General features: G+C 40.7%; 1 protein-coding gene across 6 annotated transcripts in view; it reads left to right on the plus strand.

Annotated features, from left to right (window-relative positions):
• The first annotated feature begins 2,925 nt into the window (after positions 1–2,925).
• The window catches only part of PPP2R2C (protein phosphatase 2 regulatory subunit Bgamma), a 191,069-nt gene continuing 177,984 nt past the window's right edge, over positions 2,926–16,010 (plus strand). The window contains exons 1-2 of one of the 6 annotated variants that reach the window (XM_032686087.1): positions 2,926–3,091; positions 3,287–3,367. In XM_032686087.1, the coding sequence (XP_032541978.1) occupies positions 3,076–3,091; positions 3,287–3,367 (97 nt within the window). In that variant the 5' untranslated portion in view covers positions 2,926–3,075. Of the gene's footprint in view, positions 3,092–3,286; positions 3,368–16,010 lie in introns of those variants that run through there. The other 5 variants (XM_032686088.1, XM_032686094.1, XM_032686095.1 and 2 more) reach the window with 5 other exon arrangements.

Consider the following 16,010-nt stretch of genomic DNA (forward strand, 5'->3'; position numbering starts at 1 on the left):
GCTTCTTCGAAGTTTTGAAGTTGTAGCAAGATTAAATTCTGTGTCGTTGACCTTCTGATCCCATTTAAATTGGTATTATCATGTGTTTTATTCCTGCTAGCAACAAGTAGACCCTGCACTGAGAACCAAAACGGTAGACCCTTCTCTCTGCGTAAAGTCCTAGTGAAAAGGAAAAAAATTCCAACACAAAATTAAAAAATGTTATAGTATAATGTAGTCCAGTTTCCTCAGAAGTTTTCTCTGCAGCTGCACCTGTTTCTGCCCAATAAATCACTGTGATATTGAAAGCCAAAATAAATTAAACTATTTTTAAACTTTGATTCTTTAAAAAAAACTATAGTATAAATCAACTACCTTGCTTAAGTTCTGATTTGAGTAAATTATATGCTTTTAACAACCTTACAATCCTGAAATGACAAAAAATATCATACCAAACTCTTAGCTCATTTCCAATAGTGCAAAAGTAAAGGACATCAGATGAAGGGTGGTAACTGCTCCCACATTCAGTTTGTCTGTGGATTTAGCATTACTAGATTCCAATCCTAGTTAAATCAGTCATCTCTCTGTGACTGAAGGAAACAATCACAAATAGCTTAAGTGTCCACCTACAGACTTATAAAAGTAAAAGATTAATTCCTACTGGACTAGATGGTACTTGGGTACAAATTAGCCCCTCTCAATATTCGAGATACCTGTAGAAACTGATCACACACTGTAAACGCATTTTGTATCAATCCCCTCATTTTACAAAGAAAAAACCACATGTGCTGCATTACATGCCAATTTCGGGGATTTTTTGAATATATAAAGTTGGTAAATTATTGAAGTCCGGAATGAAAAGTGCCATGTAAGTCAGTCATATTAAGCTGAACAGCATAAAATTGCCACATTTCATAAAAATTTAATATGAATGGATTCTCCCAGAAAAGGGCCCTTGATTGCTAATTAATATAAGAATCTAGAGTTTTCTGCAAAAAGAAGAGGCTAACAATGGAATGCTAAGATTAATTTTATTTGTGATAATACTTTGTCATGAAAAGTAATCAAGGTCTACAGGTAATTTTTAGGGGCAGTTAGTATCACTGTAAGCAGCTGGATGAAGTTTTACTTTCATACAACTCCATGACACTTTTTTTTCCCTCAAATCATTGTCTTAAACTGTTTCAGTTCCAAGAATGCAAGTGCACATCCACCAAACATATGGCTTGGGGATATATATACACACGCTGTCTAAATCAACTGATGTTCTTTTACCTCAGAAGGCTTTATGGTCTTTGTAATTGAGGTGTAGTTCCCAGGAAAGCTTAATTGTTAGTGTTTTGCTTTGCTTCCAGAATAGCTGAAAGTGTTTGCAGAATGTTACTCCCATTTAAAACCTATTTCCTTCAAAAACTGTAATTGTCCTACTTACTCTTTCACAAAGGCCAAAGTGTGACACTGTCTTGGATGCAGTGGAGAAGAACATAAATATTTGAACAGAATACTTTTATGAGGAAACATTAACCAAAGTGCCCACAGTTCACACACCTAAAGGTATCAGGAGGGTCTCCACTTGCTGCAAAAAGGGATGAACGTAGCAAATGTCACTGCATGGAGCGCTTAGGCTTACTTGATAACAGGTTTGCTTTCTTACTAACCTCTCAGAGATGCTGTAAAGGGTTTGTGGATCTACATGGGCTGATGGGCCAGATGAAAATGTAGGTACGTAAAGTAGAATTTATGCCGAAAGTAATTCTTCCTTGCCATTTCCATACCATTTCACAAACAGCGAAAAATAGATGGACGAGCCAGTGTAACTATGCCATGACAGCTGCCTACATTGATACTTTATCCTCTTGTTGGCTCCTAATCTCATAGTCTGGCTTGATTATAGTCGTCTTGTATTCTTTCTTAAGATTTTCTCATTTGCCCATACAAAGTGTGTTTGCTTTCTTTGTAATGAGCTGTGCTATGTGGGGTTCTGACACTGTGACCTTGAAAAGACAGACGATGTCAGCAGGATGCTGCCAACTACAAGCTAAGCAGTCACAATTGTCTCAAGTATCAAGAAAGTCACCTGCCTAACAGAACAACTAATGCACCTTTACATTTCCCTCCTGTCGTGTTTTTGGGGTGGACACGTGTAAGAATGAAGGTGTTTATTAACATGACTTAGCTCTAGCTGACTATTTCAGTGTTTTAAAATTTGCCATTCCCCTAACCATTTCCCAGAGGAGGCAAAGGTCACTGTACAGAGCACTTGGGCTTACTTGGTAACAGGTTTGCTTTCTTACCAACCTTGCAGGAAGGCTGTAAAGACAGTTTGCAGAATCACAGGGCCTTGCAGGCCGGATGAAAACCACTCTCCTGCCTTGCAGTGATTTCAGTGTATATAAACCCCAACAATTTACATGGTATTTGTAGCCTTTATCCGCAAGATAGCCGACACGGACTAGGGCTGGTAAGCGAACTGAGGTGAATGTCGTGGGCCATTCAACTCAACCACCAGTGCTTTGCGTGGCGAGGTGGGAGCAGCAGCAGGGCCGCTGGCACGGGTGCCACTGGCGAGGCCCTGGTGTGTGGTCTTCCCCAGGGATGTGTGTCCAGGCTCCTGGCGCACCAGGAAGCGCACCCGCAGCGCGGGCACGTGCGGCACCCTGTGGGAGCTCACAACGGCAGCCGGACAGACGGCACGGAGGAGTTGTCCCGGACGGACGCCACGAAGGGATTCTCCCGTACGGAGGGCAGGGAGGGGTTCTTCTGGACGGAGAGTAGGGAGGATTCTCCTGGCCGGGGGCGAGGCCAGGCTGGAGCGTCGCATCCCACCGGGGGCCGGGGCCGCTCACACCTGTTGGAGCAGCGGCGGGGCCGGGCGCGGCGGGTCCTGCCGAGGCTGCGCCGCCTCCGCCGGGAGCTCCGGGCGGAGCCTTCCCTCCTTCCCGTCCTCCCTCCCCCGGCTCCCTGAGCGCCCCGAGGCAGCGGCGGCTGCCTGCGCCCGCTCCGCTGGGAGAAGGAGGAGGCGCCCCGAGCCACGGGCGTTGGGAGCAGAGCAAATAATAGTTCAGAGCAGTGGGCGCCTTCCGGAGGGCAACACCCATGTCCCACAAGCAGGGTATCTGGAAACGCGCTCCCTCCCCCGGCACTCTCTGTCCCCTTTCATCCTTCTGTTCCCTCCTCAGCTCCCTCCATCTCTCCTCCCCACTCTGCCTCTCCCTCCCTTCGCCCACTTTCCCTTCTCCCTCCCTCAAGCCCAGTCCCCCGGCCGGCCCTGGGTGCCCCGACTGACTGTGCCTTTCCTCCTGCCCAGCCGGCGGCCCCGCAGGCGAGAGCGCGGCTGACTGGTGCCTCTACCAGCTCAATGGAGCAGCCGAGTTCGAGGTGTCTGAAGGTGAGTACAGAGGTGCCGAGGGGGGCGCGGCCCCTCGCCCGCTGTGCCGGCCGGCAGCGTGTGGAGACACGGGAATCCCTGGTGGGAGAAAGACGCTGGCAGCACGTGGCAGCCCCAGGGCTGTGGGGCGGCGGAGGGGGCGAATGTGCCCCGGACAGGAGGGGAGATGGGCTGGCACGGGATGCCCGCCGGTGGTTGGCATGTTCCGGGCCTTTGTGAAAGTGTCTTGGCTGGTGTTTGTGGTTGGGTTTGGTTTTGTTTTGTATTTTTTTTTGTTGTTGTTTGTTTTGAAAAGTAGTGTTTGGCATCTGGTGGCCTAGGTGGCATCAGCCCTCTTGGCCTTGGCCTCGGTGGGTGCTGGTGCAAGATGGTCTGCGTAGTACCTACCGTAAAGTTTTTTTGGCCTTTTTTCACCCCCTTAACTTTGAAAACAGAGGAAAGCTGGAAAGTTATATTTTTTTAATATTCTGTGATCAGAGAAAGAACAGTCCTTGGGTTCCAGGGAAGAAAGTTTCCCCACTATCTTCGAACCATGTATGGTTTTGAACATGCAGTGGCTTAGGTGAGAACCTATGTATTTTCCACGAAGCCAGATGTGTAACGTGTAGTGCCGGGAGCCCCTTTCGGTGTCTGTTTTCAGTGAGTTAAGTGGAGCTAATACCACATCTCGATGCTTTTGTTCTGCTGGTGCTATGTATTCCCGAGAAGAGTGTATTTACTGTTTCTAAGAGTTTTAAATGCATCAGAAGTCCAGCTAGACTGAAAAACTTTCCAATACTGAGGAAGGTGGCACACTGTAATAGATTGGGTTCAGGTTCAGCGTTAGGGGAAACTTTTCAGCACTGGAATACATGAAGTAGGTAGACAGTGAAGTCTCACTGTTTGTTTCGCAAACATAGATTGAAGTGATAAAGCTACAGACCTTGCCTTGAGGTAGGTAGAAAGATTACCTGTTTGCTGTCTCTTTCAGCTTTATTATCTGTGACTCTTTGGGATGTGAAGTTTTCTGTTATGTCTTATGCTTTGCTGTTTGGAGAAGTGATTTAAACCCCAGCGTACTAATAATAAGCTATAGCTCGATTGAGGCTTTGGACTAAGATTTTCCTCCCAATTATTCCATGGTGGTTTATATTTCAAGGTGTACTTAACAGTGTGTGTAATTACACAAACTTGCATACTAAAGCATTTCTCAAAAGATGTTGTGGTTTTGTGCCCACACGACTTTTTTTTGGTGAAATTGCATACCAAACCAGATGTGATGACGATAAGTGGGGGTGGAAATTACATCCGTGTGAGGGAGTGTAATGAGTGAGTGACAGCATTTCTTAGGCATCACAGAATGCTGAAAACAAGCTTTAGGTTGGCATTTACTTTCATTTAAAGATTTGAATGAGTAGAATATGCTTCTTAACCTCATTTGTCTGGGTAAATACCAGTGTTTCAGCATGCTTTGAGATGATAATGTTTTCTTCTCAGCAGGTGCTTTATTCCTTTGATTTATTGGGTCATCTTTTATCACAGGACATAATTTTTTAAATTACTTAGCTAGCCCTAACTTCAGTTCTCTTTAATGCTGGCAATTTCTGGATTCCCAGTTTTGCTCCATGACTTAAATGTAAATATTACATGTTTTCTCTTTACTCAGCATGGGAATATGTGAAATTCAGAGAACAGAAGACTGAAGCAATGTAATTTGATCACACAAACTATAGAATCAAAGTAATCTGCAGGTAGTAACCCTGTTTATTTTAATAGGGTTATATATAAATATGACATCTATTTTCCCGAGTACATTGTTGTCCATTAAATGCTACTGATATCTAAGAACATATACAGCAGTGTAATCAACACACTTTGCAGAAGTAATAAACAATATTTCAAAGAGAGGTCCATGGTGGCAGTGACTTGACCTCTTTTGCATGCAAGTGTTTTTTTCCTGTCCTTATCCCAGTTCTTTTTACTTTTCAAAAAGGCCACAACTTGTAACTGTAACTGCATTGGTTGGGATCACCTAACTGAAGGACAGAAGGACTAGTTAATCTGTATTAAATATTATTGTGTTGTTTATATATCTAGATAGAGATCTGTGTAGATAAACCTTTACATACTAATGTTCTAAGTTCAGTGAGTCTTCTGGGCATCCCTTCCTGCTTTTGCTATTGAATGCTTGCAATGACCTTGCAGTACTCTGTCAGTTAGACTTCAGAATTGTGTTCTGCAACGTTTCTGTCTTAGCCTAGGAAAGAAAATTATTCTTTTTCCAAAAATAGATATGTTAGATGAAAAACATTCATTTACATAACAGAAAAGCGAAATTACATATTTCAAATGCGAGGAAAAATAGAGCATAGTAAGCAAAATATCACAATCAAAGCCAAGATAATCATGTTTGATTTAGTCTTGCTGCCTTGAAACAAAATACTATTTCAAATATTGCTACTTCTATAATTAACGTCTAAGTGCAAAATATATTTTATTTGTGCTAAAGATCTCAAAGCCCTTTCCTCACATTAAATGCAGACTCACAAAAGCTGTATGAAGAACAGTATTAGAGTATCCATTTACAGGCTAGAAGAATTAAATATAAAAGTTAAGGATGTGATTTTTATAGAAGCTGAATGTCAACTATTAAGCAGGTAGTACCCTGGGACTTCTGAAAAGTCAGGTCTTTTGCTGTTTGCCCAAATGATCTAGTGGATTGTTAACAGGACTGCTTATTCCAGACCCTTTGCTTTAAGTTCCAAATCACATTAACTTCTTTCAAACTTCGTGTAAGTTAAAGCATGTTTGAAATATTTTATGAGGTGAACTCTAAGCTGGCATTATGTTATTCTAGATAGCATTACATTCAGTAATGATTATACGGTCAATGAAAAGATTGAGTCAAAAATCATATTAAGGTTACCTCATCAAAGACTTGAGATTGGTTTACAGTGTAAATTTTCTTTTCATCTATTTTGTAACTTTATGCTGTCGAGTGGTTGAAAGCTCTTTTAGCATTAGTGCCTTGTGAATTGTGATGTGAACGTTCCTGTTCACTTAGCTTGTGGTGCTCTAATGTTCTCTTTTATTTCTGAGTAATTTGAAGAGAGATTTATTGAGACTATGAAATTGGTAATAATTTTGTTGTAAAAACATATTTGAACAATGTAACATTTTAAGGAACTAGAAGACTTGTGAGCTGATTAATACAAATTTAATCACTGTCAGGTTTACCTCCAATTGCTTTTTGTTTACTGTAATTTTCAATCAAAGACAATAAGTCTGGATTTGGTTCAATACTGTCTTTTCTATTATTTCACGAATTCCATGGAAAGCAATGTGCTTGCACAAGCTTACAACTGAAGTAATGTCCTTGTTAGTCATGCCTTCATTAGTAAGGTCTAATTAAATAGGAAGTCTCCGTCTGTAGATGCTTTCATATCCCAGTGCTTTTGTGGCTGAACCAAACAATTGATTTTTCCTTGGTCTTTCATAAAAAGGCACGGTAGCAGCTCTTTTCTTAACACTTTGCAGTTTGCCAACATTTCTTTTGAAGGATCATCACCATGAATGGATGTTGTGTTTCCGTGACATCTTAGTTGGATGGTGTGCTTTACAGTTCTGGGCTTCCAGCTGTCCAATTTGGAGATGTAGTGTACTGAACAGTATCTCTTCTGCAGACCACAATTCTGTGTTTGTTCAAAAGAAACCAAAATTCTTGGAAGGGGCTGATATACCCCTTGTGTCACCCCAGGGTACATTTAGGACACTGCCAGCTTGCATACAGCACTGTAAGGTGTGTCACAGGGCTCACTGTATCACCCTGATGTACCCTCTGATGCTATGTATGTGTATAATACAATTATTCCAGTCCTGTTTCATACATCCCTGTTTATACATTCAGCAACTCCCTGTATTTCATCCCTCCTTTCTTTTGCAGTTACTTATAGTGGTGTTTGGTTGGTTTACTGTCACTGACACCTGAGAGCTGCTGCAGCACAGAGAAAGGGCTTCTGTCTGAAAAGTCTTATCATCATGCTTTGCTTCCTTTATAACATTGTCTGTGGCTGTGTAAGACCAGATCCAGTAAATGACTCATTGCAAGACATTGTGTGTATTTGATTATACTTCTGTTTGTTGCTGCACAATTTGACATTGTTTCAATATGAAAAGTTCAGCATGATAGACAAAGAGGAAAGGTTAAGGTATACTGAAATTATATTTATTTGGATAGCTTTACTTCTAGTGATACTTACCTACATTAGTCCATTTTGTGGTATTTTTATCTGTTGGTTATGGAGCCTTTGTTTATACATAGCATGGGTTTTGTAAGAATCTTTTGTTCAAATATTTTTGTAGATTACTATAAAAAAGGCTTACTGAATGACAATGAAAACTGGAAAGTATAGGTATTTGTTATGAAAGGGAAAAGGTGAGTGGCTTATTTACATTTATTATTTGTTTCCTAATTTTGTGTTTATGGTTTGAATTTATGGAATGAATTAATTTAATTAAGTACATTGAGATGATTTAATTGCAATCATTAATAAAATCCTTGCTTACATGGTATTTCTGTTGGAATTTAATATGAATGTTTTCTCCTACGAGTCATTAAGTGTCATTTTATCATAGAACAAATACTTATTAATGCTATGTTAATTATTTTGTATTGTAAATATCTGACTGAAGATGTTAGCTCCTTTTCAGTAACCTGAAAAGTGGTGTTGCTGTTTCTTCGTGCTTGAAAAACAGACTGAGTTTCCAGGATGTGCTCTTCAGCCAGTTGCCTTTTTACTTTCTAGTCACAGAATCACAAAATCACAGAATTGGTTGAGTCCAACCTTTGACCGAACACCACCGTGTCAGCTAAACCATAATGCTAAGTACCATATCCAGTCGTTTCTTGAACACCTCCAGGGATGGTGATTCCACCACTTCTGGACAGCCTATTTCAATGCTTAATCACCCTTTCAGTGAAGAAATTCTTCCTGATGTCCAACCTGAGCCTCTCTTGGCGCAGGTTGAGGCCATTTCCTCTTGTCCTGTCACTTGTTACCTGGGAGAAGAGGCCAACCCCCACCTGGATAACGCGGTTCAAGTAGTTGTAGAGAGTGATAAGGTCTCCCTTGAGCCTCCTTTTCTTTAGACTAAACACCCTCAGCTCCCTCAGCTTTTCCTCATATGACCTGTGCTCCAGACCCTTCACCAGCTCTGTTGTCCTTCCCTGGACACGCTCTGACACCTCAATGTCTTTCCTGTTGTGGGGGCCCAGAACTGGACATAGTACTTGAGATGCAGCCTCAGCTGTGCTTATCACTTCCCAGATCCTGCTGTCCACACTATTGCTGATACAAGCCAGGATGCCACTGGCTGCCTCAGCCACCTGGGCACAGGCTGGCTCATGTTCACGTGCTGTCAACCAGCACCCTCAGGTCCTTTTTCTACTGGTTTGCTTTCCAACAACTCTGCCTCCAACCTGTAGCAGTGCCTTGAGTTGTTGTAACCCAAGGACAGGACCTGGCACTTGACCTTGTTGAACCTCATACAGTTGGCCTCAGCCCATCAATCTAGCCTGTCCAGATCCCTCTGCAGAGCCTTCCTGCCCTCCAGCAGATCAACACTCCACCCACCTTGGTGTCATCTGCGAACTGACAGAGGGTGCACTCAATCCCCTTGTCCACATCATTGATAAAGATATTAAACAGGACTGGCCCCAGTACTGAGCCCTGGGGGACACCACTGGTGACCAGCCACCAGCTGGATTACACTCCATTCACCACCACTCTCTGGGCCTGGACATCTGACCGTTTTTACCCAGTGAAGAGTGCACCTGTCCAAGCCATGAGCAGCCAGTTTCTCCAGGAGAGTGTGGGGGGAAATGGTGTCAAGTGCTTTGCTGAAGTGCAGGTAAAGTGTGCAGGAAAAAATCCACAGCTTTTTTCTCATCCACTAGGTGGGTCACCTGGTCGTAAAAGGAGATCAGGTTGGTAAAGAAGGACCTACCTTTTCCTAAATCCATGCTGCCTGGGCCTGATCCCCCAGTTGTCTTGTATGTGCTGAATGATGTCACTCCAGACAATCCGTTCATTACCTTCCCTGGCACTGAGGTCAGGCTGACAGGCTTGTAGTTCTCCAAATTCTCCTTCCTACTGTTCTTGTAGGCATCGTATTGGCAAACCTCCAGTCAACTGAGGCTCCTCCATTTAGCCAGGGATGCTGATAAATGATGGAGTGTCGTGGCTAACTCTTCAACCAACTCCCTCAGTACCCTTGCATGGATCACATCCAGTCCCATAGACATGTGAGTGTCTGAGTGGCACAGCAGGTCAATAGCTACTTCCTCCTGGATTGCAGGGTATCTGTTCTGCTCCTTATTCCTGTCTACCACCTCAGAGATGTGGTTGCTCTGAGGATAACTGGTCTTCCTGTTGAGGACTGAGACAAAGACAGCATTAAATACCTCAGCCTTTTCCTCATCCATGGTGACAATGTTCCCCCCCCGCCTCACATCAAATAAAGGATGGGAATGTTCCTTGGCACTGCTTTTGTTATCGATGTATTTATAAAACCACTTTTTATTATCCTTCACAGCAGTGGCCAGATTGAGTTCAAGCTGAACTTTTGTCTTCCTAATTTTCCCTCTACATGACCTAATGACATCTTTGTACTCTTCCTGAGTTGCCTGCCCCTCCTTCCAAAGGTCATAAACTCTCTTTTTTTTTCCCCCTGAGTTTCAGCGAAAGATCAGGCTGAAAGGTCAGCCAGGCCGGTCTTCTTCCCCACCTGCTCATGTTTTGGCACACAGGGACAGCCTGCTCCTGCACCTTTAAGATTTCCTTCTGAAAGTATGGCCAGCCTTCCTGGACCCCTTCACTATTAAGGACTGTTTCCCACGGGACTCTCTGAACCAGTGTTCTGGACAGGCCAAAGTCTGCCCTCTGGAAGTCCAGGGTAGAAGTTTTGTTGGCCCCCTTACTTCACTGAGAATAAAAAACTGTCATTTCTTGGTCGTTATGCCCAAGATGGCCTCTGACCACCTCATCTCCTACCAACCCTGCTCTGCTCCTAAACACCAGGTCTAGTGGGGCACTGCCTTCCAGTCTGCCCCTTACATAGTCAGTTCTCTAGTTTCTGTTGGTTTCCTCAGCGTTGGTTTTAGTTTCCCTTTGTCCCTTCTCTCTGCAAAGGGGGTTGTGGGTGGTCTCAGTCCACTGACTGACGCACAGTTTGGCAAAGGTGTCTGTCCTCTATGTCATTGAAAGTCTGCCATTTGCAGCGGGTGCCTGCACAGCAAATCTTAGCGCTCTCTCTCTGTCTATCTTACTGTTTCCATGTCTACAAGGCTTACCATTTTACATAATCCTTTCAATTCCAAATAACTTCTGGCAATTTTGGTTTTAGACATTGTTGAATTATCAGAATTTCCTTGGGTGTTTCAGTTGGCCACATCCTTAAAGAGACACTTGGTATACTTAACATGAAAGATGAAATCATTCTGTTGCATGTCTAATTATGCAATTATTAGCAAGTCAGAAATCATGCTTTCAAGTTGCATAGTCCAGAATTTTACAGGGACATCTTTTGTGTGCCCTCTTTCTCATTAAATATGCAATAATTTAATTTAGGTAATGATTTTGTCAATAATTACACTGATGAAGTAAACAGGGATTTTGTTTGGGTCCCAAATTTGCTGTTTAGACAAATTTTTTTTATTGAAGTCAAACATTCAGCTTGATTAGTGATGGACAATTTAGAGAGTATAGAATTGCCTGTCGTTCCAGCCGAGATACAGCAAAATCACCAGGTCTTCACAAAGCCTCCTTTTCTATTATAGATCAAGTCAGAAAACCAGGGTTCCTTTGAGGAGCTAAGTTTTATGTAGGGATAGAGAGTACTCATTTTCTTTCCAGTTTATAAATGTTTACAGAAATTGCCCAAGCTGTCTTGGAGGATGTCTGAACAGCTGAAGCACAGAAAAGTTTTTTCTACTGTGCAGATTTTTCTCTGTATGAACTTTTCAAGGCTGAAAGAAATTTCAAGCAGGTAAGGTGCTTCTGTTTCAAGAATTGCAACCGAGAAGCTTATCTTGTGCAAATATGAATTCAAAAGTCGTACTGCAGGCCACATAAGTGGGAAAGTGACCAGTTTTTAATATTCTTATTAATCAGTTCTTTTCTGTATAATGCAGTAAAATGCCTTTTTTTTTTTTCTGAGTAAAATGAGGAGAGATTCAAAGAAGTCAGTATCTTTTCTTTTGTGTCTTGGTACTGCTTGATGAAAAAATTCCAAAATGATTTGGATATTTCAACTGGATTCAGATATTTCAACTGCCTTTCTCTCACAGTATGCTACTTGGATATATACTCCTTATTCAAAGGAATGGGCAGTAGCTCACATCTTTGTAAGTCTGTAATTGCCTAAAGGTATGTGACAAAACCCCCAAATAGTGAAAGGTGCTATTTACTAGCCAGATTCTGCATCTTGCCATTTCAGTTGAATTGTCAGGGTTTGGTGATCCAGAAGAGGGAGCTGCCACATAAATTAAGTTTTCTTCAACTTAACAAAATCTCCTTTAAAACCCTGCATGGACCTGTTTGTTTTTGTTTGTTTGTTTGTTTTGTTTTGAGGTTGACTTCAGAGATTTTATGTGATGCCTTTTTGGTCACTCAGTTCATAGTTTGCTGATTTCTAAGGACACCATTAGAAACTTAGATCTTTACTTTCCCTCAGTTTTCAGCATTGGTTCAGTTATCTTTAAACATTGTGTTTGAATACTGCCCTAAAATCTTTGGTTGGTATGATGAATGCAGTCCCTTTTACTGAATCTGTTGGGTCTTTTTAAAAATAGATGTTTAGATGTTTAATAGATATTTTCTGTAGCATGCAGGAAAGACTTTGTGGTGGCTGGCCTTCCTCAGTGCAAGTTCATGTTAGATGGAGGTGGCTTCTGGGCCACTGTAGTATTTTTTCTGTGTAAGAGGTGGTTCTTCTGTCACAGTAAGCACATACAGCTAAATATTTTGAAAATAGCAAAATATATGAAAAAATGGTGAACCTAATGTGCCCACTCCAATGTGCTTTTTAATGTGCTCTCTTTTTTTTCGTCTCCTTAGCACTGCAGTGCAATTTATAGTGAGTCAATATATCATTTGTGGGCTATAAAAGTAGAGAACCATGAGGTACTTGGAGAAGGCATTAAATCATGTGCTTATTAAAACTTGTACAGATAGTGAGGATGGAGACCAGACTTCTCTGGGCATGTTTTAAAATGCATAATTTACCTAGGTCCTGGTATTTATTGGTTGGTGGAACTCTAGATTGCTACCTGCTCTAATGATAAATCTTTCAAAGCTATCATACCTCATTATGGTCGTTTCATAGTAACAACTGATGCAGTGATGTGACTTTGTTTCCTGAGGAACTACAGTAGTGAGAAGCAGGTGAGTCTTTTTTTCAACTGAATAATCTATTCCCTGTTTTTTTTCATTAAAAACTAAAGCGGACTCTCAATATTAGGAGAAGAGGGAATACTGTGCTGTGCTGCTTATATGTTTGTGGGGGATCACCTTTCATGTTTTGTGCAAATTTTTAGGTGCTGGGACTTGTCCAAAGAAGGGCAATGGAGGGTCTGGAGCACGAGTCTTATGGAGAGTGACTGAGGTGGACTTGTAGATATGTGTGACCTTTTTCTTCCTCCAGGAGTTTTCAGAATAAGTACGTAAATAAATACTGGGGTTTTTATATACTTAATATTTTGTACACGGCTATTATAGTTCAAATATATAATATTTAAAAATATTTGTGTGTTCTTAAAACTGATGACCTATTTGTATGTTTTTAGGTCTTCCATCGAATACAATTTCTTTCCAGAATGCATACATCCCCCAGATGTCCTGGCTGTGTTTAGTTGCAAGCGTGTTTTATAGCGGCTCATGTCACAGTGAATAGAGTTGACAGTTGGGCTGATTGCAGGAATATGCAAAATGTTAACCTCATAAATCTTTCTCCACCTACTGTATTATGTAATTTTTACAAAATATGCAGAAGTATGGTGCAAGAGACAGTTCCATTATTTTAGTTGGAACCATTTTGGTATTGCAGTTACCGATGATGTGTTCAATTCAGAGACAATTACATCTGGACACTAACAGGAGCTGTTGATTTGACATTCTATTCATACAGGGGGCAAGTGTCATTCAAAAGTGAGTTGTAAAACTGTTTAGCATGGTTGCATTGTTAGTGATGTGCCTTTCCACTTCACACAACTACTATAACTAAATACCATATTTAGTAGAGTCTTGAAATCCTGAGACAAAAATAGCACACGATTTCTTTGGGAGATTACAAATTAAATTAATAATCCTTTTCTTTATACTCAGAATAAACTTCTGTGTTATGACTAGACTTAAAGATGCAAAGTAGAAGTGTTATTCTTGCAAGACTTGGTGCTTTCTTGTTAAATCTGTCTTATTGATGAATTGTCATGATCTTTCAGATTTTTAATACAGACCCGTTTTCATCAATATATGGTTTTGTCTGTTGGATAACTCATATTTTTGAAGGTTCTCTGATAAGCTCCTGTGTTAGCATTGTAAACTCTGCTTTGAAGTTGATTGTTTATTTTGGAAATACCCTGTGCTTCAGATTTTGTTTATTTGCAAGAAGCACTAACTTGCAGTCCTTCATAATGATATACAAAGTAGATAAAATAAATTTTAAAAAAGAATAATTCTTATTTTTTATGCACTATAACACAAAAAATTCAAATTGTGAGCTTTTATTCCCTTGAGATTTTTTTCATGCAGGTTTTTTGTTCCTAAACTTGGCAAGCTGTTACTTTCAGTGCATGCTGTTTCCTCTATTCTAAACCAGGACATTACAGCCATGTTTCCCTTTGACTGCTTTTCCTGGGTTTCTTAGAGGTTTTTCTCCCAAAGAACATTTGCCCTGGTGAAATGTCCACCTTTCCTAAGTGGAAGCTAAAGAGACCTTGCAAGTCTGTTGACTGTGTTTAGTGTGTAGCTGTGCATTGATGTTTCTTCAGAAAGGTGCCACCATGCCTCAGGAACTTTGACTTTATGTTGCTTTTTGATTTCTCCCTCTCCTTGTGCTCCTAATTAAATGAATTAATTAATTAAAAATCTCACTTAAAATGTAATACCTGTGTTGACCTCTGGAAGTAGCAATTGTGCATTGAAATTTATTTAAATTTAAAAATACTGCAATATTAAGTTGGTATTTCCGATATCTAATCTGATGATTTTAGAGGCATAATTGTTCAGTAATAATTCCAAAAATACACAGAGGTTAGTTAAAGGGCTTGACTTGGCTTTTCCCGATGATGTCAAAACATAAAATGTACCAGTGGAGAAACAGTTACTAGAATATTTTGTGTCAAGGAAACTGACTTCAAAGTTTGAGCTTCTTGATTCTACTGTGAAAGAAAACACCTCTGCTAGAGGACATCTCTAATAGCAGTAAGAGGCTTTCTCTATCTCCTATGCTGAGGTGAGTCTCTGTAGCAGCTTGTGACCTAAATGTCAGACCTCAATACTCATATGGCAGAAACCGCTTTATTTTACTGCAAGTTCATAAAGTACCCAGAGCAATGCCTGTGCTGACTGGGGCTGGGCAATACTGACTTTGACAGCCCTGTCACACTTGCAAAGATCACTTACCTACAAAGAAGCTGCAAAGCATCTGACAACGGTGTATATAGATATTTATATATCTCCTCTTATCAAATGCCTGAAAGAAAGCATGTGTTCAAACCCTGTGGTTGCAAAGCTGAACAAATAAAGGAGGATTACAACCCCCACACTTCTAATGACCTTGTCATGTAGTATTTCTGTAGGTACCCTGCCATATTTGGCTACCAGGTTTTATGTGGCTCTGTTTTATTTTTTGTGTATACAGGGTGACAATAATTAGAGCTCTGTACTTCTCCAGACATGGAGCTAAGTGTTGTTTCTTTGGTAAGAATAGTTAAATATGTAACCATCCACATAGGTTCCTTTTTCCTTTTTGTGGAGAAAACCAGCAAGTGCTTACCTATGTTAATGTAACATTTGAGTTCAGATGATAGCACAAGTCAAGAAATTCTAAGATATAGTTCCCACAGCAACCATAATTCACCCTTGTCGCTGTGAAAGCACAAAAGCTCTCACCAAATACCGTGCAGAATACTGCATATATGTAAGTGTGCGAGACACAGTTGCTAGGAGAGCCATAAATTTTAATTTCTAGAGGTATTTACATTCACATTTCATATCTTTAAGTATTTGTATTTTATTTTATTTGAACAGTGCAGTAATGAAAAACTGAGGGAAAGATGCCATTTGGATTAGTGTATCTTTTTGCTTTCGTATAAGGTACAATTGATTATACTACTATCTCTGCCTTTCTGTCGACTTTTCCTTTATTTTTAAGTGAGTAATATTGAATGTGAAATATAATCTGGCCTGCTTCCTTGTCTGACTCTATTTTCTCTTTGTTTACCCCTCTTCCTGAACTGCAGCTATGAGGTCTACTTGTTTACCTACCAAGGATAAATAAACCAGATATTTATCTGCATATAGTCATGCACCTTGTTATTGAACTGCATCCATAGTTTAAGGCTCCATTATAAAATATTCTAAAGCATATGGAATATATTTATTTT

Source organism: Chiroxiphia lanceolata, chromosome 4 (assembly GCF_009829145.1).
Source record: "Chiroxiphia lanceolata isolate bChiLan1 chromosome 4, bChiLan1.pri, whole genome shotgun sequence".
Taxonomy (NCBI): Eukaryota; Metazoa; Chordata; class Aves; order Passeriformes; family Pipridae; genus Chiroxiphia; species Chiroxiphia lanceolata.